Source organism: Bos indicus, chromosome 24 (genome assembly GCF_029378745.1).
Source record: "Bos indicus isolate NIAB-ARS_2022 breed Sahiwal x Tharparkar chromosome 24, NIAB-ARS_B.indTharparkar_mat_pri_1.0, whole genome shotgun sequence".
In the NCBI taxonomy this organism is placed as follows: domain Eukaryota; kingdom Metazoa; phylum Chordata; class Mammalia; order Artiodactyla; family Bovidae; genus Bos; species Bos indicus.
The window spans coordinates 11256884-11282211 of NC_091783.1; the positions used below are offsets into that span (position 1 = coordinate 11256884).

General features: G+C 38.7%; 1 protein-coding gene and 1 non-coding gene across 2 annotated transcripts in view; both read right to left on the reverse strand.

The window, feature by feature from the left end:
- Nucleotides 1-25328, reverse strand: part of CDH7 (cadherin 7) — a 149247-nt gene that overhangs the window by 65077 nt on the left and 58842 nt on the right. The window contains exons 3-6 of the mRNA XM_019987011.2: nucleotides 15312-15606; nucleotides 10779-10898; nucleotides 2907-3074; nucleotides 375-562 (exon numbers count right to left, since the gene is read on the reverse strand). Coding sequence (XP_019842570.2) covers nucleotides 375-562; nucleotides 2907-3074; nucleotides 10779-10898; nucleotides 15312-15606 — 771 coding nt within the window. The remainder of the gene's footprint in view (nucleotides 1-374; nucleotides 563-2906; nucleotides 3075-10778; nucleotides 10899-15311; nucleotides 15607-25328) is intronic.
- LOC139179523 (U2 spliceosomal RNA) lies at nucleotides 14038-14228 on the reverse strand. The gene has a single exon (XR_011563895.1). It is a non-coding gene; the product is annotated as a U2 spliceosomal RNA (small nuclear RNA).

The window sequence follows — 25328 nt, forward strand, 5'->3', positions numbered from 1 at the left end:
TGGGAAGCCCCTTTGGCTGATTTTAGGGTTTCATTATTAGTCAACAAAGAAGAATATTCATCTCTTCAAGTAGGTCACTTTAAATAGCACATTGGCCAGTAAGTCCTACTGTTACAGAGCTACGGATAAGGACTGTGGGTTTACTCAGAGAATAGAACTGTTAGGCCTTAATTACAAATGTTACACATTTTTTTCTCTACAGTGCCAACACTTGTAACTAATTGAGTAGCTTTTTACCCCTAAACATAAAATAACAATGGTTCCAAACTCCCATTCAATGTGTCTACTACATTATTCCATCAAAGCAGACGTGGCTTTTCAGTAATTCTCTACGATATCATCCTCACAAGAAATAAAAATAAAGAAAATATTACCTTCTGTATGGTAATGATTCCTTCCTGTGTATCTTTGTCAACAGCAATCTTGAAAATCCCTAATCCATCACCATCCACAATTTTGTAATCCATTTCAGCATTAGCTCCTATATCTGCATCGGCAGCTTTAATTCTGGCCACAACAGAAGCCACTGGCAATGATTCTGGGACGTTATATTGGTACGACCCTGTGAAATTAAGAACAAGAAATGAACAAAACCTTACACCAAACTAACCAATAAAATTTAATTATCTGGCTATCTTGAACCCTCTTTGCTTAATTTGCCTTTATGTCTTTATAAAATAAGATGATAAGGAAATATGAGGCAAATGATAAGTTTCATACAGCTTTAAAAATTCCAAGGAAACGATTACATAATAATCAATGTCAAAGACAGCCTGGGGAAAAGCATAAGAAGTATTCCATATCAGTATTTCTAGTAGTGAGAAATATACTACTTTTAATGATAAAAATAAAACTTAAATTGTAAACAGAATTAACATTGAGTCGACTGTAATTAATATGCAATTAATTTATATAAATATTTAAAATTTTATATAGTATAGCTTAGACTTCAAATGTGCAAAAAATGAGCCTAACTAGTTCTCATTCCTTAAATGTCAGAATTTCCACAATAGTATCTTTTACTGAAAAAGTTTCAGAACACTGGACAAGGAAGTTGATCAAATGCAATATTAAGTATGACTTGTACATTAAACTCAGTTGGGACACAACAGTACAAGAACAGAGTCTATGTTATTTGAACAGGAAGAGAGAGAAGCAAAAAAGGAAGAGTAACTTTTTCAAACTTTCTTTTGTAAAAACTCTTTACCATCCCTCAACTCAAAAAAAAGAGAAAGAGACAAAGAAAGAAAACCAGCTTGGGAGGCAGACGAAGAATCCTTTGAAACCAGGAAATGCCCCTTCAACACTTCCCTTTAATCATCTACTTTTTCCTGCTTCCTTGCCCTTTTCCCTTTCCTTTTGGCTGCGAACTGTGATTTGCACTTTCTTATAAAGAAAAAAGAAAGGATACTCTTTAAGAGAAACAGAGAAAGGAAATTGTATCCAAATGAAGGTACTATATGCTAGAATAAGAACCTTGGTGTTTGCAATTCTATACATTTTGTTAATTGTCACTGATTTTTAAAAAATATCACAACATCATTTTTTAGTGACCCCTTCCACATATCTATATAAGTTCCTTAGGATAATCCAAAAATTTCAAGCTTAAAATAGTAACTAAAGGGTAGACAAAGAAAACCCCAGTCAAAATGAAAAAGTTAACGATATATTTTTGGCTTTCTTCACTTTAATAAGTAGGAGAGTGTTTAATAGGCTAGAAAACTCATGCTCTATCTTATCAAATCATGACAACTGAAATCACAAAAAAATCTGTGTCAGTTCTTATTTCTCTAAAGCAAAGAAACAGCTAATTCTATTATGAGCCAAATATAATCACATTGTTTTGTTTATTCTTCCGTCTTCCTCTCCTCCCCCATTGTAAGCAGTTAAGAACACAATTAAGGCTAGATTCTTTTTTTTTTTAAATGCTAAACTTAGGATAACTTTATTTTGCCAGGATGTATAAAAATGTCTGTTGTACAATAGCCTAAATATTAAAAATATGTAAAATAAGAATAAAACATCTAAAGAAGCAGTATTTGCAGGAAAACATGGTGACCGTCATATCTCCAGAGAAAGTGTCCTTGTTTGACATAAGCTTCTCAGAAAAGCGTTTAAAGATACTGTAGTCTACACGATTCTTCTTACTTTCTTGTGTCCTAAAGAATACCACATGTACTTGGGAAAAAGGACAACTAAGAGAATAAGATGAAATGCCTTTTTTTTTTTTAACAATCAGGACACCTCTACCTAAGAAAATTTTTCTTTTTTTTTTCCTTTTACGTGGTTAAAAGAAATGCCACTTTGCTCAAAGAAACTAAACGGAGGGAATGTGGTTTTCTGGTTCTTTGAACTGGTTTCTTTTGAAACACTGAGTGTTTGCATTAAAAAAGATGTGGTAGGTAGCAAAAAGAACATTCAAGGTTCATGAACTGGTTAAAAAAAAAAGTGTGGAATGAGAAATAGAGTTCAGTACTCTTTTTTTTAATCTGTACAAATAAAGCAGAACATTTAGTATATAGAATTCATGAAGTGCATTTGAATGTTATTATTAATAATTGGGAACAACCTCAGAGCTTACAGAATGTAAAGAGCAGCATGTCTTTGACTAAAAAGATTAATACATAAACAAACTTAATAACTGTCTAGTATTCAAAGTGAACCAAAAGAAAAAAAAATTACATTTAAGACAGAATATAAGGTATAATTGCTTTTATCTGCTTCCAATATCTTTATTATTTCATATTACTGAATTAAAAATCAAGTCCCTGATAAAACAAAATTGGAGGAGAATGTAATTGAGATTAATTATTTGAGACATATTTGGGGAAATTCCTTTTTAAAGACATTCCTATAATCCGGCAAGGAAAGCGAGCATGCTTGCCAGATACCATGGAACAGCTTACTTCGAGGAAAGCGAGGTGGGTTATCGTTGACATCAGTGAGGGTCACGGTGACCGACGTGGTTCCAGAGAGCCCTCCGTTTTGACCAACCATATCCTTTGCCTGAATAACAAGCAAATACTGGTCTTTAGCCTCTCTATCCATGTTTGGAAGGGCGGTCTTGATGACTCCTGAAAAATTTCAAATCCCAGTAAAATGCATCATGAATCGCTGCATTTATACTAGCGAAGAACACTGATATAGGCAGAAATAGCTCGAGTGGTTGCCTTCTGCTGTTTTGTTTACTTTTAATAACTTTAAAGCATATTAAAGACCAAAGAGATATTAACAACTATATAAACATTACAAAACACAGAAAACACTGTAATATAGAAGACCAGGGTAGAGAGAGCATTATCTCTAGGTTTTACGGAAATATGACTCAAAAAATACCAGCTTAAATAAAATCTACTCTAGAAGACTGGGCAGTTGCCTATTAAATATATGACAATGAATCTTCTTCTCTCTCACCCTCTCCAATATCTTAATTCCCAGTGATGTGAAATCACCATAAACCCTTTCAGCTATTGTCCCTACTACTCTCCCAGCAAAGTAACTACATAGTCTATAAATGAAAGAATGTGTCATTTATGTTTAACAAAACACCATTCCAAATTATGTTGCTGGATAGATAGGCTGTATCTGTTATTATAAAAACCTGAGAAAAAGTATTAATGATGAGAGTGACTGTGTTCATGAAAATCAAGATACTAAAAACATCAGTGTGTTTTGCTGTTTCTCTCTAATCAATTGCATTTAATAAGAACCTTGAAGACTTCAGAGGTATAAGAAACTGACTTCAGAACTCCATGCTGTTTGATAAGAAAGCTTGAACTACAATCACTGCTGCAGTAAATTAATGGTTTTATATTAATAACCAATTATTATATAAATATATGAGACAATAGAGTAATTATGAGTAAAATTTAGTCTTGCTATGGTCACCCACTGATCAAGAATCCACCTGCCAATGCAGTAGAAGTGGGTTCAAACCTTGGGTCAGGAAGATCCCCTGGAGGAGGAAATGGCAACCCACTCCAGTATTCTTGCCTGGAAAATTCCACCAACAGTGTAGCCAGATGGGCTACAGTCCAGAGGGTCGCAAAGAGCCAGACACTACCTAGCAACTGAGCAAGCACACACATACATAAAATAATACATATACTCAATATAATATACTTGGGCTTCCCTGGTGGTTCAGATGGTAAAGAATCTGCCTGCAATGAGGGAGATTTGGGTTCGATCCTTGGGTCTGGAAGATCCCCTAGAGAAGGGCATGGCAACCCACTCTAGTATTCCTGCCTGGGGAATTCCATGGGCAGAGGAGCCTGGTGGGTTATAGTCCACAAGGTCGCAAAGAGTCAGACTCAATATACGCACATAGAGATCGTAACAAATGAAAACGCATCTATTCGATATTGCTCTATACAGATCTTGAAACTAGAAACAGGAGGTCATCTTTGCTAATTAGATACGGTAAGGAGTCTAGAATCCTACTTAACCATTTCTTGTACTTTCATCATTTCTGATAATGTCTTACCTACATAACTGGAACTCTTTTGTTCATCAATCTATTTTGTTAAAAGATTCTAACTTTTAGAATTTAAGTCAGAATTTAAAACCCCAATGACTCAGACCTGAGGGACAGGAACTCTGGTATCATGGACTTCTCAGGAGCAAAACTGGGCTGTCTTATAGAGGATGGTTTTTTAGGAAGAAAATGATTATAAACAAATTGGAATAAACATTCTTTTTTCTGCATGTTTGGCACAAAAATGTTTTTATACCCTCCAAATTTATAAAATGTTTTTAAAAGCTGCCATTTTAAAATGTTGTTCATGTTCAGCATAAAAATGTCTTTATACCTTCCAAATTTATAAAATGTTTTTAAAAGTTGCCAATTATTTAAATGCTGACTCTTCAATTGACACATATAATAATGGTCTGTATATATTTCAGCCCTAAGTATAAGTTACAAGCCTGTATTATATCATACATGGTCTGGCCTATTCATCACAATATCCTACGGTTCAGTAACTACTCCAGCAGTGGGAAAGAGATGAAAATATCTTTCAATAATTTAAGAATAATTTAAACAATATGTTATTGGTCCCAGTATGTTAAGATTCCTAGTTAAATAACACTCATACCATCTTAAGAAGCCACATTTTTGTTTAGTTCTGAGCAGTACCTATCAAATACAAACACACACATACACACATATACACACATATACCTGCAATGCATCAATATTTTAAGCATTTAAATTACATTTGAGTAGGCCATTTATTGCCACCTGCCAATTCAGGAGACATAAGAGATGTGGGTCCAATCCCTGGGTTGGGAAGATCCCCTGGAGTAGGGAACGGCAACCCACTCCAGTATTCTTTCCTGGAGAAATCCCATGGACAGAGGACCCTGGTGGGCTACAGTCCAGGGGGTCTCAAAGAGTTGGACATGACTGAAGCTACCTAGCACGCAGGCCATTTATTGTAACTGCTGTTTTAACAATCACTTATTCTAATACACTACACTGGACGCTGCTGCTATAACCACAGCAATACAAGATCTCTTTAACTCCTTCACTGAACTCCTTTAGTTATCTGCACACTGCTAACAGAGAATCTCTAAAACATCACTGCTGCTGCTGCTGCTAAGTCACTTCAGTTGTGTCGGACTCTGTGTGACCCCATAGACGGCAGCCCACCAGGCTTCCCCATCCCTGGGATTCTCCAGGCAAGAACACCACAATGATCATCAAAAGAAGCAGAGTCATATAGCCATTTGGTTCACTGAGAACTGTCTGAGATGTAGATATTCTTCTGAGAACCATAATGATTCTATGAATATTTCATGTCTGTTCTTCAATACTTCCCTAAACTCTAATATTGAAGACACTGAGTATTGACCTCAATAAGACTCACTGTTACCAAGCTTAACAATCTCTAAGATTCCTGGGACTTACATATCTCTACTTCTCTATGTCTTCCTTACTTTTCTTCTTTTTCTTACCTTTTTTCTTTCTCTTCTTCTTTCTTCCTATCATAACTGTATTTATGTATAATACATTTAAAATAAATTAAGCATTGACAATCTTGAATATTTGATAGTGCATTTCATAAGATGACATTTAAGGGTGTGTTTCACATTAAACACATAATTAATAGTTTCATACAGATGATAAAATATTAATGAAATTCTAAAACAATTTTCTACCCATTCAGTTTTTATTTTTAATTTCTCAGTATGTTTAAATGAGTTTGCATCCTGCACAGTTACTATAATGGAGAAAGATCCATAGCATCTCAATTAACCAGCAAAGAAAACACAGCTGCCTTATCTTCTCACATGGTTTTGTTCAGTGGTATTATTTGAAAGAAAACACAGAATTATCAGGGGAGAAGTCTGGTAGTCAAAGTTACTCACTTATTTTTCACACTTCTAATTGTCTCTTTGCAAGTGATCCTATAAATAACACTTTTCCAAAGCAAAAATCATCACAGTTTGCAAAGAAATGCAGGGGGCAAAGGTAATTTCCAAATACCTCAATTATTAAACATTTTTTTTTACAAGAGAGAAATAACTAGGCGAGGATCGAATTTAAATAAGAATATTCAAACACAATAGATTTCTAGTTCTATGGCTTTTGTGAGCTTTTTACTTTTGAGTTTAAGCTATCTACATTTGGAAAAGAATTCTCATAAACTGGATACGATCTGCATTTTGGTGAATATTATATAGAGACACACTCACAGAGAAAATTGTTTATACTGTGTCCCTAAAGTGGTAAAAGCCAGTCTTGTCTAGTCATAGCCTTACAGTTCTATGAGGCTTTCATGAGAGATAATAGCATTGTTTTAATAATCAATAATTTTAAGCCACTTATGATGAAAAGAATATACCCTGCATCTCTTTAGAAAAAAGAGACTGGCCCAGATTTTTGGCTTTCTGAATAATAATTTCTCTATGGATGTATCATCTGACCCAGTAACCCAGAGCTTCTCATTTACTTTTATATTTATAATTGATGTTCACAAAATGTATTATGTATGAAGCAAATTTATCACTGCTATTTTTCAACAACTGTCTGGTTTTTAGTCTGAGAATAAATTTTCAGATGATTTTCTAATGTCCTACCAGCCATCAATTTTCTTTCAAGCATGTTCTGTTGTCATGGAATTTCCTTAAGAATTTGTATGTGTACTACATGTAATAGACAAGAGCCATTTCTGAAGTCTGCCCTGGTTTATGGAACCAAACAATTATGGATGCATGCAGCCTACTCAGTCAAGCTCTGGGTTAGTCTCAGGAATCTAGGCAACCACATGAGCCTGGTAACACGGAGCTGGGCTTTTCACATTGTGTGGCTTCAATATACATTAGATGTTCAGGTAAATCTCTGCCTAATAAATTTTTTTTTCTTAATGTTCTGTTTAAGACTTGTATTATTTGGTTTCTCTCCCTGTAAGTGAAGCCTATCAGTTCAGTCGCTCAGTCGTGTTGGACTCTGTGACCCCATGCACTGCAGCAAGCCAGGCTTCCCTGTCCATCACCAGCCCCCAGAGCTTGTTCAAACTCATGGAAGCATATAATAGAACCATAAAAAGACGGAGAAGAGCCAACAGTAGTGAAGACAGAAGGTTCTGGAACACCAAAGGATTTCAGAGCTGGCATCACATCAAGCAGAAACAACTGAAGAAGACTGCTGTAAGCTGTGAGGGGACATCCTCAGAAAGCCCTGACTGCAGAGAGGCTCCTCCACACCGCGAGCCACAACACAGACAAAACACCCACGAGGGGTGTAAACGGAGGGAGCTCTTTGTTACGACTGTGAACGTGAAAGTGAAAGTTACTCAGTCGTGTCCGAACTCAGTCGTGTCCGACTCTTTTTGTGACCCCAGGGACTATACAGTTCATGGAATTCTCCAGGCCATTCTCCAGGCCAGAATAGTGGAGTGGATAGCCTTTCCCTTCTCCAGGAGATCTTCCCAACCCAGGGATCGAACCCAGGTCTCCCGCATTGCGGGAGGATTCTTTACCAGCAGAGCCACAAGGGAAGCCCAAAAATACTGGAGTGGGTAGCCTATCCCTTCTCCAGCGGGATCTTCCCAACCCAGGAATCGAACTGGTCTCCTCCTGCATTGCAGGCGGATTCTTTACCAGCTGAGCCATTAGGGAAGCCCGCTGTTATGAATGTAGTTCTTACCTAAAACTAGGACAGACCAAGGATGCATGCAATGCATGATGCCGGCACCATGTAGTCACACCTCCAGGTTTAACACAGAAATCCTAAATGGTATTTAACTCTCCAACCACTTCCCAAGGACTACAGCTTTGGTGTTCTGTGCAGTCACACTGGCCCTGTGTTTGGTTTCTGCTCTGCTAATGGCATTGGAAATCTTACTAATGTTAGAACAGGAAGCCTGCAGTATCATTTCAAACAGCACATCATGTAGCCAGTCCTGCCATATATGAAACATTGAAAAATGTGATCTGTGTGCTTGCAGGTTTTGGACCAGATAAACACATTAGAATAATCCTCAATCTCCCAGTAAATTGGGGGCCATTATGAAGACAGGTGATGGGAAGCTGAATGGTCCTTTTGAGGCTACATCATCATGTTCCTAGGTCCATTCTCTTTGCTTGTTGAACTGTCAACATTGTTTTTTGCAGCTATTCACATTCTTGTTTTGTGGACAGAAAAATTAAGGTAGAAAACACACTTATCCTCTGGTCATCTGGCCTGTAAGTAGAGCTACAGAAGAAATACATGCTCAGAAATTTTAGTCAGGCTAAGTTAATGACATGTGGTTAATAAATAATAATGGGTAATATGACTAATATTATTCCTTTTTTAAAAAAGAAATTAAAAGTTAAACTTTCAGAGATATATTTAATAGTGATTTCCTAGGCCTATTTTACATAATCTTGATCTGGCATTATTTTCAGCATTTTTCCTGTCTAAAGTTTTACATGCTTCTCAAAAACACTGATATCTAAAGATATGGAAAATAATGTTTTTTCTCACATAGATAAGGATCATACATCAACTAAGGAAGACTACCTCAAACTCTATGTGGCTCTTCGTGTGTGTAAGGTATGAAATTTTCCATTCATTTTTGTCAGAAAAACAGATTTTTTTGGAAAAAAATGCATTCTCTATAGTCCTTTAATATCTCTGCACTGATGACTAGAGAAACAGAAGTCCCAATGATTACCATGACTAGAGAATTAAAAACTAACAAAACAAAATTAAACAAAAAGCTTATCTCCTCTAATACACGGTCCTTGAGATTGAAAGTTAAAATGATGTTTGAAGTTCTAATCATGTGATGCCAGGATATAGACTACTGTCCAGCTGCCCACAGGTGAGGTTTTACCTACACAGGGCCTATGGGACACCTATTATCTTACAGCAAAGCTAAAATCACAAGCCAGTCACTAGTAGCAACAAAATATTTAGCCCTTGGGATTAGTACATGCTAGTTTTGGACCAGTTATATAACGCGAGAGGTGTATAATTTGTGAGCAAATTGTCAGAGGCTTGTCAATGTCTTTCTAGGCTGCAGAGTAGATATATAAGGGAACAGGTGGGTGTCTGAATTGAGGTTCTCAGATCTATCATTAAATCAGAGCACAACTTTACATTCACAGGATTCAGATCATAAAGCAGATACTTTCATTTACTTCCCCTTCAATACTTGCTCCATCAGAACTATTTCTCCTCTGTCAGACTCTTCAGGCAGCTTCCAAACTTCATCACAACACTGGTATAAAACACGCAATGCAGCCTCTGTGAACATTCTAATGAATGATGAGCTGGCCTTGAATTCGTCTGTTTTTGCACATTACAGCTGTCATTCTCAAAAGACATTTAAAATAGGTACCCCGCCACACAGTGATTTGAGAATGAATGAATACTGCCATTTTTATAATATGGAAAACGGGGTGGTGAATGGCATTAAAATATTCATTTAGGATCATAAGTATCATCAGTGATTCAAGATCATAAACTTGGCTATTTGAAGAGGCATTCTTCTCCATGATAAAGATAAAATTACTAAAATACAGAGAAATTTTGGATTTTTTCAGTGGTGAAGAAAAGCAATGGCTCACACCCACCCACACTGCCCTATACCAACAGCCAGAGAAGCATAATAGATAAAATATTATTTTATAACCAAGAAAACAGTGCTCCAAATTATAGCCTTACTGAATGTAAACCATTTCATCTTCAAAGTGAAACAGAACATCTAGCCAAACAACCACATTTTCTATCCAGGCAGTTTTGCAACCCATATTTTTTTTTCTTCTAAAATGAAAAAAAGTCATTTAATTTAGTTTTTGATTTAGCAGATCATCATCCTAATTGTTATGTTTCAACTAATTTCCCTGAGAAAACCAGCCTCTGGAAGGAGAAGCTGTAACTACTATATATTCTACTCCATGGCAGGGAGATTTTGCTGAAGATTTAAAATTCTACTGTGTGTAATTCCTATGTGAGTTAATTAAAGAAAACAAATTGAAACATTGCAGAGGTAAATATTCAACGTTTTCTTATAGAGTCAAGAGACACCAGCTGAAAAACTTTTCAATAACTCATATTTTGCTTAATTTTGATAGAAATTCTGATCGGTGTAGTAAAATATTTTTAAAAGGTGCTAATGGCTCTATAAATAATATGCTGTTTATTACCATGGTACACATTTTGAGAAACGCACAATAAAAATAGAGTGTCATCAGTTTCAACTACATTGAATCAAAATAACTATTATTAATTCTATGCCAAGAAAGAAATAATGACTTTACAAGGAGAGTCACATGTCAATGTTTACCTGTTTTGGGCTCCACTGAGAAGTATGGCTGCCCCTGAAGGATGCTGTAGACCACTCGAGCACTGTTGCCGTATGTAGGGTCGTCAGCATCCGTCGCGGTCACCTGTACCACTGAGGTCCCTACATGACAATCCAACATCAATCAGTTAAAAACTCCCAAATGCCATAAAACAAGAGAAACCACCAAACACTAAAGATGCTAGATTAATGTAAAGATATAAAGATGCTTTCCAGTTTTCATTTTTCTTTTTCTCAGGGATGTGAAAAATGGATACGTTTTTGTGTCTAAGACAAATTCCAAAAGATGATAAATGGTAATTCCTCAGAAATACTTAAGGGACACGAAAAGATGTTGGTTAAAAAAAATAGGACTGACAATGCCAAGTTAGACAGGGATATATTCTCAGAATTGGTTTCAACTTTTAGGCATCTCATCCATCAAGGTCTACAAGAGCAACCTCTAAGTCTCAATCACAGTCTAAAAAGCAGCATGACAGATTCTAGCACCTTGACACTCAAATCATGGGGCAACCCTACTGCTGCAGCAACAGAAATGGAAACTTCAGTAACTGAGTAAGTTAATAAAGAATATTTGATTGGTACATTTAACTGGATATTAGGTGGCTACTCTCTTAGTAGTTTTTTATGAAAACAACTAATTCACTAATTGACTTATAACAAAAGCATGAAATGAACACTGAAACCAAACCCTCCCAAAGGAGAAAAAAGATGATAACCTGAAAAATCACAACACTGGTTGCTTTTCTACATTTTGTATGATAGAATGTTGTATTACTTCTTCCTTTCACTATGCATTCACTTGTTCCAGATAGAAAGCATTTAGTGTGATCTGTTGTTTTCATTTCCACTTGGAATCTCATCTTAAAAAATATTAGCTATGCACATTTGCTTACTTTAAATATGTAAGCACAGGATATTTTAGCATATATGTCCTAGTTAATGGGCATGGGACAACTCCCTTTCTTTATGTATTCATTCAAGGCTCAAGTTGGTTTCTAATAAATTCTTGAAAACATGGCATTTTTCATCTAACATCTGTTTTAGATCTATTCCTATGTAGATCTTCCTTTCAAAATTTCTTAAATAAGTCATTAAATGCTGATCTTACTATAAATCTATTCTCTTTTCCACATTATGATTTCCCTAACTGATTCCATTTCCTTTCAAATTGGGTAAAAATTGTGAGTGTCATTTTTTAAATTCTGAAGATTTATTTTTTTATTTAGTAGACTTAGGAGATTGTGCCATGTGGCTGCTTGGTAGGACCAAATGGTGAATGATATATATTTAAAAATCTTTTTAACAACTAGATTTTGACTATCTTAAAATGTTAGAATCAATGATTTTTATATTCTCAATTTCCTCTATAATTCACCATCTTTACAGCAATATTTACTCTGGTGATATGCTTAAGTAACCATTTCCTACTTCGTTGGAAAACAACTTGCAACAAAATAATGAAAACTATACCTCAGTAAATTTTGTTGCATGTATTTTTTTTCTGAAAGTGAAGTTGCTCAGTCGTGTCCGACTCTTTGCGACCCCATGGACTGTAGCCTACCAGGTTCCACCGTCTATGGGATTTTTCAGGCAAGAATACTGGAGTGGGTTGCCATTTCCTTCTCCAGGAAATCTTCCCGACCCAGGGATTGAACCCGGGTCTCCCGCATTGTAGGCAGACGCTTTACCATCTGAGCCACCAGGGAATTCACCAGGAATTTTTTTTCTGAAGTGTTTATTAAATAATTTATGACACACAAATATAGTCATACAGACACACACACCCATTCTTGTGCTTATTTATGCTTTTCTGGCAACAAATAAGCAATCCTAGGGGACTATGAGGGTCTCAAATCTTATAATATGTTAGTATACAATGAACAACAAAAAAATAGCCCTGAATAATAAACATAGAGGACTTGTGTTGTATATACCACACTATTTAGTGGCTATTATAACTTTATAACTATTTGGCTACAAGTAAACACTTTGATAAACAGAGTCATGATAAATCCACAGGATATGTTTTATATAAGCATTTACTGTGCTTAGCTCAAGTTTGGATTTTTAATCCAGTGAACTCTCTCCCTGTCTAATAAATCCTGAAGACATTTGAGACTCATTTTCTAAAAAGTCCTGAGCTTGCTGTAATCGATCAAATAACTAAAATAACTTACACATGTGTATAATAGTCATCTTGTTTGATATCAGAGTGGTACCATTGGAACTAAAACTACAGCGCGTTCTTCAACCTCTGGGACAAAAAGCACGCATTAATCCAATTTGCACTGCTATCTTCTACTTAGGAAAGGAAAGCCTTATCAAGCCCACAAAAAATACCAAAAATGCCCCGGAGAATTGTAGCATGAATTGCTTACACACACCTCAAAACCTCCTGTTTCTCTAAACATTACTACTTCTCGGGAGGACAGTGTGCCTACTCTTTTCTCTAAAACCTCCCAAATCTTGTTATTGTTGCTGTCATCACAGTTGTTGTTGTTTCTGTCATTAAATGAGAGCAGCAGGAAGCATTCTGAAGGTGTGGGTGGTATTGAGAGGGTGTGAATAAGCCTGTGTGGTCAAAGAATGTTTACACAGAAGACAATTACAGGCAGCTGCTGCCACTGTGGTTCAGAACTTTTCCTGACCACAAGCACCCTTGGTTCATTTTCAGTTATTTCTTCAGCGGCTAGAATCACAGTCCCAAAATACTGTTCCCTTTCCCATCTGATAGGAACAGAAATTCAGGGTCACTAAATTGTGATTTCCCTAAAGGGTACATGTAATACACATCTTTGCAATTCCAGTTCCCTGCAGAGCGGATGTACAGATGAAAAGCTGGAATGAATGCAATGACCTTTATTTCCAGTAAAACAAATCACAATCAATAAAATAAAACAAATCACAATCAGTCAAGTATTATACCACATTGGTAAAATTTTCAGGGTTTCCCAGGTAGCACAGTGGTTAAGAACCTGCCAGCCAATGCAAGAGAAACAAGAGACATAGGTTCAATCCCTGGGTCAGGAAGATACCTTTGAGTAGGAAATGGCAACCCGTGCCAGTATTCTTGACTGAGAAATCCCATGGACAGAAGAACCTGGGCTACAGTCCCTGGGGTCTCAAAGAGTCAGACACGACTAAGCACATATATACAAAACTTTCAAGTTAAAGACCTCAGTTGAAATAGGTGTAAAAATACAAGTTCCATTATTTTTTTTTTTTTTTTTATTTTTTCTTTTGGTGCACCGTTCCTGGAAGTACTGCAATACCAGGTCGATGCGTGGAGTGGACGGAGCAAGCTCCCATTCCAACTCCCTGCTCCAAAAATCCATTTAATATACTGTCCTCGGACAGAGGACGTATCAGATATTAAACTGATAAGAACAGATACTACACTTGATCTTAGCCAAAAGGCCGAGAAGCGATTCCATTATTATTTTAAATAAACTTCCTCCTTCAATACCATAAACAATAGGAAATAAAATATATAAATCAACGGGTCTCTGTTCCAGCTTCATATTTTTTTTTTTATTATCTTGTAAGATCATCCATATCTAAGTTACATACTGGCTGAAAACTATTTCAAAGATAGCTAAACAAGTGGAATTTAATAGCATTTGAAATACAGTATATACTAAAGGTAATCTACTTTCTATTTTTCCAGTCATGGGGCAATGGTCAGAAGGCCTTTTGGTAAAACAGCCTTCATTATTCTTTTATATATCTCACACTGAGCATCACCTTACCATCATTATAAACAGTATACATTTGAGTATAAATTCTCATGCATCTAAATTTCTGGAGAAATTACAAAAAGATTAGTGGTGGCAGGTGAATGGACATTTATGGGCTGAAGCACACTCTACAAGAGATAGACTAAATGTTAGCCTGGCTACACTGATAGTCTACCCAATACCCTGGCCCTAGAGACATGCTTAGAATAGCACATTATTATCCTAACATGGGGAGAAAGAAAACTAAATCATCACAAGGATGTGTCTGGAATTTTTTTTTTTTTTTTAGTTTGATACTAAGTTTATTTGGAAGGTTTTTTTTTTTTTTTAACCTCTTAAGCATAATTTTAATTTTTTTTTGAGGTGGGTGGTGGTTGGTGAGCTATACCACACAGCCCGTGGGATCTTAGTTCCCCTATCAAGGATCAAACCCAGGGTCTGGTCAGTGAAAGCACTGAATTCTAACCACTGGTCTGCCAGGGGATTCTCTCATTTTTTAATTTTAAATATTAAATTGAAAAGGGATGATAAGACCTAGGTAATTTCTTGAAGACACTGAGCAGTATAAAAGAAGAATTTCCATACAAATAAAATAATGTGTCAAAAAGCAGAATTTAGACACTGGCTACTAACACAGCTCAAACATTCCCTCACTCAAAATAGTAATTTCTATACAAATATTAATGTGATTCTTTTTCCGGTACTTATGATGATTTAATTTTAAACACAAACCTCCCCAAATCAGATAGTGTCAGACCAACTTGCGCTTACTCACCCACAGGTGACATTTCGGGAACCCCTGCCGTGTACGGGCCATCCAAGAATTTGGGTTCGTTGTCGTTGATGTCCTGAATCTTGATGACGAACTCAGACTCGGGTTCCACGGGCTTGTTGGTGAGCCGGTCCAACGCCTGGGCTCGAAGCGTGTAGTAGGCTTGCTCCTCGCGATCCAGCCTCTTGGTAGCATGAATATCCCCAGTGTTCTCATCAATAATGAAAATGGAACTTGCCCCTTCGCCTGACAAGATGTATTTGATGGAACCATCTCCTTTATCAACATCAGAGTGAAGCTGGTGAAAAATTCATGTGAGATGAGATTAACTTACAAGAGAGTCAGCGATATGGAGATATGTAAAAATAATTCTAATGTCAGGCAGCAGCACATGAAATTTTATTGTTCTTGGAAAGATAAGCGGACCTGTATTGTGCACAGTGAAAAAGGCTATTTAGAATGTGTCAGCTTGCACTTGTGAGCAAGACAATTGCATTTCTTCTGGTACCCAGCCTCACTTCCAAAGGAATTTTTATCATTCCCAAAGTTAGAAACTCGCTGTGTGTCCTTGCCAGTTTTAGCCATCTTCCCTGACCAGAGCAGATAGTCAGTAAACTTGTACAACCAGTCAATTCAATCTTACTCCAAGCAAAAGGACTTATTCGAGCACATGAGTAAGTTTAGATCTAATACATTAAGTAAAATGCTTAGAAATCATCACATCCTTTTCGGGTACCCTTCCCTTGCACCCCCACAACTTCTCATGATTATTAAGTATGGATGGCTGTCCAGTCACTAAATGGGTCTCCAAATCCTGTTCTATATTTTAAAATTTGAAGCTGGAAAAAAAAAATTACACTGCTCTCTGAAGTAGGAATTTTAAATCAATATGTGCTTGAGACTTCAACTAAAACCTTTCTTGAAATACCAAGCACTGCATTAGATTTGCATGATTAACCCCGGCTCTGGCTGCAGGGGCAGCCCCTACTGATTTGCATTTCATATCTGGAGCTGTCCCTTCTGTGTATGTCAGAACATTATGTCGAACAGAGGAACCTGAGGAAACTCGGAAATAATTACATCTTTCCCTGAACTTCATAACCTGAGAAATGCAGCACCCAATCCAGAATTTCAACAATCTTTCATCCTCAGGAAATGCTGTGATTCTGGACTGCAAATAATACAAAGGCGAAAACCCAATTTACCAAATAGCAAGGCTGCCCTGCGGAACTATGTTAGCACTCTTTAAAAGACAAGGTGTATGGGGCTTCCCAGGTGGCTCGGTGGAATCCACTGAGTGGATTCATTGTAAGAATCCACCTGCCATTGCAAGAAAAAGACAAAGTGCGAAAAATATAGGATATGGGAAACTATTCAGGCAAGTGGGTACCCAGTCCATTTCCATCTTTAGCTGTTGAGAATACTACATTTGTACCATGAATTTCTCTGAGTGATCCTTCCATTGCACTGTAACAGCTGTGTTTATACTCGGCTTCGGAATACTTAAGTACCTGATTCATCCTTTCATTTCTGTAGTTTTCAGCCAGGACAAAATGATACAAAAAATTAATTTCTGCCAAAAGTTTTAATTTAGCTTTGTTCAGAGTGGCATTAGCGAGTGAATCACTGTGCAGCAAGATTATCCAGCATATGGAGAAGATGTGTTCTTGAAATATAATGAATTATTTAATTTTCTTAAGTCATTCTCAGGGTGTCTATTACATACATATATAACAGCTTGTATGAGGCAAGCTAAAAATCCCTCAAGTTTGACTTATTGAGTACTCCCTGTGTTCCAGGAACCACTGTTAATATTCTCTACAGAGTAACCCATCCCAGGCTCACACTGACTGACTTCATCATCCTTTTAACAGATGAGGAAACTGAGGTAGAGAAAGGCCTGAGGTCACGTGGCCAACTCCGCAGCTACATCCCTACAGGTGGCATTAGTGGTAAAGAAGTTGCAAATGCAGGAGGCATGAGAGATGTGGGTTTGATCCCAGGTCCGGAAGATCCCCTGCAGGAGGGCATGGCAACCTACTCCAGTTTTCTTGCCTGGAAAATTCCATGGACAGAGGAGCCTGGTGGGCTACAGTCCATGGGGTTGCAAAGAGCTGGACACGACTGAAGGGACTCAGCACACAGCATGCACAGGAGTATGAAAATGTCAGGCTGGTGGAAAGCCCATCCTCTACTCCTGCACTGGCATCCTGCCTCTGGGGCACGGGCTGTGTCTTGTGAGGGGAGGACATTAAAAGCTGCTACAAAGGAGAACTCAACTCAGGGCAGAATAAAGCAACCCGCCCCTACCAGATCGCCCCTCTAGATCTTAAAGATGCTCAATGCTTCCAGGGGTTTACATCAACACACTTCACAACGTGCCAGAAGGGACCTTTCTGACACCACAGAACAGCAGTAGACTCCACCACACTCAACAACACAAAGGCCTGAGTCCAGAGACAAAAGATGACAGGTGAGAATAAAGCGGGGCTCCCCTGGTGGCTCAGCGTAAAGGATCCGTCTGTCAATGCAGGAGACGCAGGTTCAATCCCTGGGTTGGGAAGATCCCCTGGAGAAGCGAATGGCTGCCCACTCCAGCATTCTTGCCTGGAGAATCCCATGGACAGAGGAGCCTAGCGGGCTACAGTCCATGGAGTCGCAAAGAGTCAAACACGACTAAAGTGACTAAGCACGAGCCCAAAGCAGAGTCCCCAGCTGCACACACCTCTCACAGCCACACTCTCAACCCCTCCTTGCCTCATCTGTTCCTCTCTGGGTCAACAGAGGCTCTCTGCTGATGGTAGTGTGAAATATTAGAAAGAGCTTCTGACCATGTGAATACATAAGTAATACCCAGGCTGCATCTTAATCAAAGGTATGGGCTCCCATTCCCGGGACCAGCCCTTGTGATTCATTTAACTAATTCCTATCAACTGACGGCCACCTTCACTGCATGGTGATCCAATATTCCTGGGGTATTCAGGTAAGGGAGGACGCCTTCCTTTCCATAAAGGAAATGACCAAAAATGACCTTCAGCCTGAGCTCTGATGCCATATTTGACATTATACAATACCGTTAGTTGTTCTCCATTACTGAGAGCGAAAGAGCTCAAAGGTAAAAACGGTTCATATTGCTTGTTTTCCCAGTCATTCAAGGATCAGCATTCTTTTCTTCTACCTCTAACTGCCACCACCATCACCAACCTCTCACTCACACACACATCCATCCACTGCAGGAGCCCTGAAATCCATCACTCTCCCCATCACTGACATTTTTCTCCTAGCTGGGACTATCACTAGACTTGTAACCACTGCCAAAATTCAGAAGCATAAAAACACTCTAAGTCTAACCCGGTGTCCTTGCGAGGTTAGTAGAGGCATCTACTGTTGAAAGTAAATGATCAACTAGGAAACATTAAGATGGAGACGAAATTATCAGTGATTCACACACTAAATCTGTGAGGCTTCGCCCACTATACTAACCTTAATAGGTGAAGTGAAACCCATGCTGTTAGGAAAAACTACTACCTTTCTGTGCTGAATAAGCATGCCCAGCAAAGAAAAATGCTGAGAAACTACTGAATGGCAATCTATCAGTGCAGTCCCCCCGCCCCCTCCACACACACATAAACACGGCTGCACAGTCTTTGTAAATGACTATTACAGACTAGAGTAGGACACTCTACAGTGAAGACCTGTGGCCAGGAAAAAAGAAATGTCTATGGTCCCAATATGGTAAGTGAACAAATTAGCAATAAATGAAAAACACCATAAAAAACAAAGATCTGCACTCTATTTGGAGCAGAGTAGAACTCATGATGTTTTGCCTATTTCATTTGCCAATATCCCCGTAAACCTCATCTTTTGATTCATCTAAATAACAAAATCTTGATTCATCACCAGAAAAAAAACTCATTTTTACTGTCTGCATCTCTATATCTTTTTCAAAATATTTGCTGTGGCTCCAAAAGTAAATATTTACATTTTTCTTTTTTTGGCAAATGAGTACACACAGTGAGGAGCACACATCTCTTAGCTGAGTCCAGCTCATGATAAGGCAACCAAATAAGCAGGAAGGTGAACCAAGTATGACGCGAATCCCGTGTCCCCGTGTCACTACTGTGTTTGGTAACAATGTAAGAAATATGAAACTGTTGGAGTCCATCATAATCTACCCAGGCCAGGACGCAAGGCACACTTCACATGCGCCTCAAGTATAATGTGTTTAATAATCCACTATGAGGAGAAGATGGGGCGAGTTGAGAGAGGAACACTGGCATAGATACACTACCATGTGTAAAACAGAGAGCTAGTGGGAAGCTGCTGTCTAGCAGAGGAAGCTCAGCCCAGTGCTCTGTGATGACCTGGAGGGGTGTGGGGAGGCATGTATGTATACACAGAGCTGATTCACACTGCAGAGCAGAAACCAAGACAACATGGTAAAGCAATTATTCTTCAGCTAAAAAACAATAATAATAATCCACTAGGCCTCCATCATCCCCCACTCAATCGAATTTCGTACTCATCGCCTGTACACATCAACCCTTTCTTCAGTCTTTCTGAACAATAATCCCAACTTGGAATCTTAAAATCTTCCACCTAGGCTATAACAAAACTCCCCAGCTACTCTTCACTTTGAATAACTCATATCATCTACACTGCTACACTGTATGTCAGCAATGATCTTCCTAAAACTATACCGAAGTACAGTATAGGATATGTCACAGCCCTCATCAAATACATCTAATTGCTTCCCATGGTCTCTGGGTTTAACCCCAGATCTTAAGCACAGAGCTCCACATGGCCACAGGCCATCCCCGAGTGTCCCTTTCCCACATCCCAGAGGGCTCTCTACGCCCCAGGCACCTGGGATCAGTCACTGTGGCCAGAGCAGAGAGATCAGGTCCATCCCTTTACAGATCCGGCCTCCATCATCTCACCCAGCATCTGACACCCAGCTCGACATAACGAAAGCTCCCTTTTACTGAAATTTTAACAATCCTATTTTCCCCACAAGACATGTTGTTTGCATTTCTCTGACAAAACGCCTTTAATTCTGCTTTCTATTGAAAATCTGGTTTCGTTGTGTTCCCACCCTAAGAGCTGGGTTCGCTTTATCATCATATTCCACATACTTAACAAACTATTGTAGTAAATTTTGTAAATTTATAATTCACTTTGTGAAAAAGTAGTGCCTGTTTTATTTCCATTTCTATGCTTTTAAGTCTTAATAGCATTAAGTAGAAAGAATAGAAACTAAACAAAAAACAGCCCATATCTCTGGTTTGTTCTGGCTAATCCTCTGAAACCAGGGAGAGGGAATTCAGAAACCTTGTTTCTATGCCCAGGGTAACACTTGCACATTGATACCTTTGTGTTCCCCAAGAGACAGAGTCCTGCAGGGACAGGCACGCTTTCTTATTCTTGCTTCCGTAAGTCTTATACAGTTCTCCACACAGACACAGACCCATAAAGAGGCTTTATAGACCGTTGGACGTTCTCAGATGGCAGAATACCATGTTCTTGATTAAAGAATCTGCCTGCAATGCGGGAGACCCGGGTTCGATCCCTGGGTCAGGAAGATCTCCTGGAGAAGGGAATGGCAACCTCCTCCATTATTCTTCCCTGGAGAATTCCAGGGACAGAGGAGCCTGGTGGGCTATAGTTCATGGGGTTGCAAAGAGTTGAACACCACTGAGCAACTACACTATGTTTTCAATTTAAGATTATAAAGAACAACAACAGATCAATGCACTGCATTCTGACATTTTTCTTGCATTTATTTAATCAACTAGGACCTGATATAAACTACTTGATCTATCACTGTGATCCATCTGAAAATGGAAAATATTCCTCAATCTACTGAGGTAAAAAAATCAATTCAATATACTGACCCACTTTTCTTCCCTCTATGAACATGTTCCGCTCTGCTTGTTTTCTGACCTAACTGTTGATCTTGTCTTTACTCTCCTGGTTCCCCTCCTCTATAAAATACCTGCACTTGAACTTCATTGAACAATTGTTACAACTACTTGAGATGATGTAGAAGGGTAAGATTAATAAATTACTATAATGTCAGGACTGTACTTATTAATGTATTGCTTTTGAAAACATTATACTTTCATATCAAAAAAAGACCAATATAGTCATAAGATGAAACTGAGACTGTTTATCATGAAAGATAATGTTTATCATGAAAGTTTTGACACTAAAAATATAAAACTAAAAAAGAAAGCCTCTGTGATTCTCAATGACGAAATACAATGATGGAAATAATTAATGTTATGTTTAACATTATAATTAACTATAATTGATGTTATAATTTTTCTGTAATGAATTTTTGAATACAAAAAAAAACACAAAATGCATATTATAGAAACAAAAGTTTATGCTGCTACATTTGTACACAAAAATGGAGTAATGATGGCTGAACACAAAATATGCATATGTTCCTTTGAACGGCATGGTAATCCATCAGAGAATGATTTATATATTGAACATTAGGCAAAAGATTTCTAAGGTAAATTTTCTACTTCTGATTTACTTATTCTAGTTTTTTTTTTTTAAGTTTAAAACTGTGTTACAGATTGTTAGAACTCATGCAGTTTACTTTTGCTAAACTTTCACAAGGTTAAAATAATAAGTATGGAGGGCAGATTTAAACAATAATTGGCAGGGGAAAAAACTGCTTGAATATACACATTACATTCAAGTTTTCTTTTCTCATTATGCTTTTAAATAGATATTTTCCACTTACCACTGGATACGATGTAATTATCAAGCTGTTGAAGAAATATTACAAATGAAAACAAGTACAAGAGTCATATTTTTTTCTGGTTGAAGTATTCCTAATTTATAATTATCATTGTGATCCAGGTAATGGAACACAATTTTCTTGTGAAGCATCTTTGAGGAACATTCGTGGTTTAAGAAGTATAGGTATTAATTACTATGTGCATGCATGCTAACTCGCCTCATTTGTGTCCAACTCTTTGCAATGCTATGGACTACAGCCCACCAGGCTCCTCTGTCTGTGGGATTCCCCAGGCAAGAACACTGAAGTGGGTTGTCATTTTCTTCTCCAGTGCATCTCCCGACCCAGGGATCGAACCCATGGCTCTTATGTCTCCTACATTGGCTGGCGGGTTCTTTACCACTAGCGCCACCTGGGAAGCCCTTCATTACTACACATAAAGGGCTTCCCTGATGGCTCAGTTGGTAAAGAATCCACCTGCAATGCAGGAGACCCAAGTTCAATTCCTGGGTCAGGAAGATCTGCTGGAAAAGGGATAGGCTACCCATTCCAGTATTCTTGTGCTTCCCTTGTGGCTCAGCTGGCATAGAATCCGCCTGCAATGTGGGAGACCTGAGTTCAATCCCTGGGTTGGGAAGATCCCCTGGAGAAGGGAAAGGCTACCCACCCCAGTATTCTGGCCTGGTGAATTCCATGGACTGTATAATCCATGAGATTGGAAAGAGTTGGACATGACTGAGTGACCTTCACTCACACACTCACAAAGAAATAAAGGAAAAGAATATGATACAGAAGTATTTAGGAAAGATTAAAATTCCCTAGAACAGTTTTTAAAAGGAAAAAAAAAACCAGTGTATTTTAAAAAGGAAGGACTACTATGAATTTTTATCCTCAGGAAAAGTTTGCCCTAATGCAGTGGCAACATTCATTCATTCTGGGGTCTCAGTCCATATTAAGCAGCAGAGTGGTATCAACAGCTAGGTCCAGGCAAAGGAGCCAGAGGTATGTCTACTGAATCTTATCTTGTTGTCTTCAGTTCAATTTAGTTGCTCAGTCATATCCAACTCTTTGCAACCCCATGGACTGCAGCACACCAGGCCTCCCTGTCCATCACCAACTCCCAGAGTTTACTCAAACTCACACCCATTGAGTCACTGATGCCATCCAACCATCTCATCCTCTGTCATCCCCTTCTCCGCCTGCCCTCAATCTTTCCCAGCATCAGGATCTTTTCAAATCAGTCAGCTCTTTGCATCAGGTGGCCAAAGTACTGGAGTTTCAGCTTCAACATCAGTCCTTGCAATGAACTGCTACTGCTGCTGCTGCTGCTAAGTCACTTCAGTCGTGTCCGACTCTGTGCGACCCCATACACGGCAGCCCACCAGGCTCCCCCGTCCCTGGGATTCTCCAGGCAAGAATTCTGGAGTGGGTTGCCATTTCCTTCTCCAATGCATGAAAGTGAAAAGTGAAAGTGAAGTCGCTCAGTCCAGTCCGACTCTTAGCGACCCCATGGACTGCAGCCTACCAGGCTCCTCTGTCCATGGGATTTTCCAGGCAAGAGTACTGGAGTGGGGTGCCACTGCCTTCTCCGCTTGCAGTGAACACCCAGGACTTAATCTCCTTTAGAATGGACTGATTGGATCTCCTTGCAGTCCAAGGGACTCTCAAGAGTCTTCTCCAACACCACAATTCAAAAGCATCAATTCTTCAGTGCTCAGCTTTCTTTATAGTCCAACTCTCATATCCATACATGACTACTGGAAAAACCATAGCCTTGACTAGATGGATCTTTGTTGGCAAAGTAATGTCTCTGCTTTTCAATATGCTATCTTGCTGCCTTGATCGAACCTAAATTCCAGTTTATTGCTACTTATAGATCAGTCAAGGCTACAGTCTTTCCAGTAGTCATGTGCATTTATAAGAGCTACATAATAAAGAAGGCAGAGAGCTGAAGAATTGATGCTTTCAAAATGTGGTGCTGGAAAAGACTCTTGAGAGTACCTTGGACAGCAAGGAGATCAAACCAATCAATCCTAAAGGAAATCAACCCCGAATATTCATTGAAAGGACTGATGCTAAAGTTGAAGCTTCCGTACTTTGGCCACCTGATGTGAAGAGCTGACTCACTGGAAAAGACCCTGATGCTGGGAAAGATAGAAGGCTAGAGGAGAAGGGGCAACAGGAGATGATTGGATGGCATCACTGATTCATTGGACATGAGCTTGGGCAAACTCCGGGAGATGCTGAGGGACAGAGAAGCCTGGAGGCTGCAGTCCATGGAGTTGCAAAGAGTCAAACATGATTTGGTGACGGAACAACAGCAACAACCAATCAGCATCCTCAGTGTCCACTTAGCCTTAAACCCTGAAGTGAGGATAAAATGAAGTAATGCATTTGTAAGTATTTCATAAAATGCCACTTTCTATCCATACGTGTACATCCACATAGAGCTGTACTGTTGAAGTACCTGCCTTCCTTAGTGGGGGAGATCTTGCTTTAGTTTGAAAAAGTTCCACGCTCATGACTATGGCGTGGTTACTCAGAGCTTCATGTGAAGAGCCCTGCCTTTTTCACCAGGGACTGAGTGAAAGCAACTCAGAGAAGCATTTTCATCCCATATGCTACATGCTACTCCCTAGAGAAAGCTCCACGGCACACATCTCATCATCTCTCGGTTGCTGTCTCCAGGACACGCATCCATACCTTTCAACCAACTGAAAAAAAAAAATCTGCCTGGAGTCAGCTTCTTACTGATCAAAACTCCTTGTCACCTAATTTCATTGTGAGAGCACAGTGTTCTCCACTTGTTGGCTCCCGCCTAAATGCCAAGTCACAAAACAGAAACAGTTAGAGAGCTGAACCCTTGGAAGGGTTCAGCTCTCTTCTCAGGAGGATGACTTTAAATTTTGCTTCTTGAAGTGGAGGTTGAGCAGAATTTTCCCACAGAAACACTGAATGTCTACTCAAAAAAATTAACAATTTCATCTGCCATATGCTTATGATAAAAATATCAGAAATACCGCAGAGTCGGACTCAACTCAGCCACTGAACAACAGCAAAGCAAACAAACTGGGAGTGGAAAGAAAACACATGATTTCAAACCTCAGAGGTTCTTCTCACACCTGAGACTCCCCTCCAGGGGATCCACAGTGGGTCACCCCCATCCCATCCCACTTCATGCCAAAGGCTGGGCTGCAGCACCCAATTCAACTACTGGAAGTGCTGGAGTCAGTCTCTCTCAGCCCTTATCACTTGCGGTAGGAAAA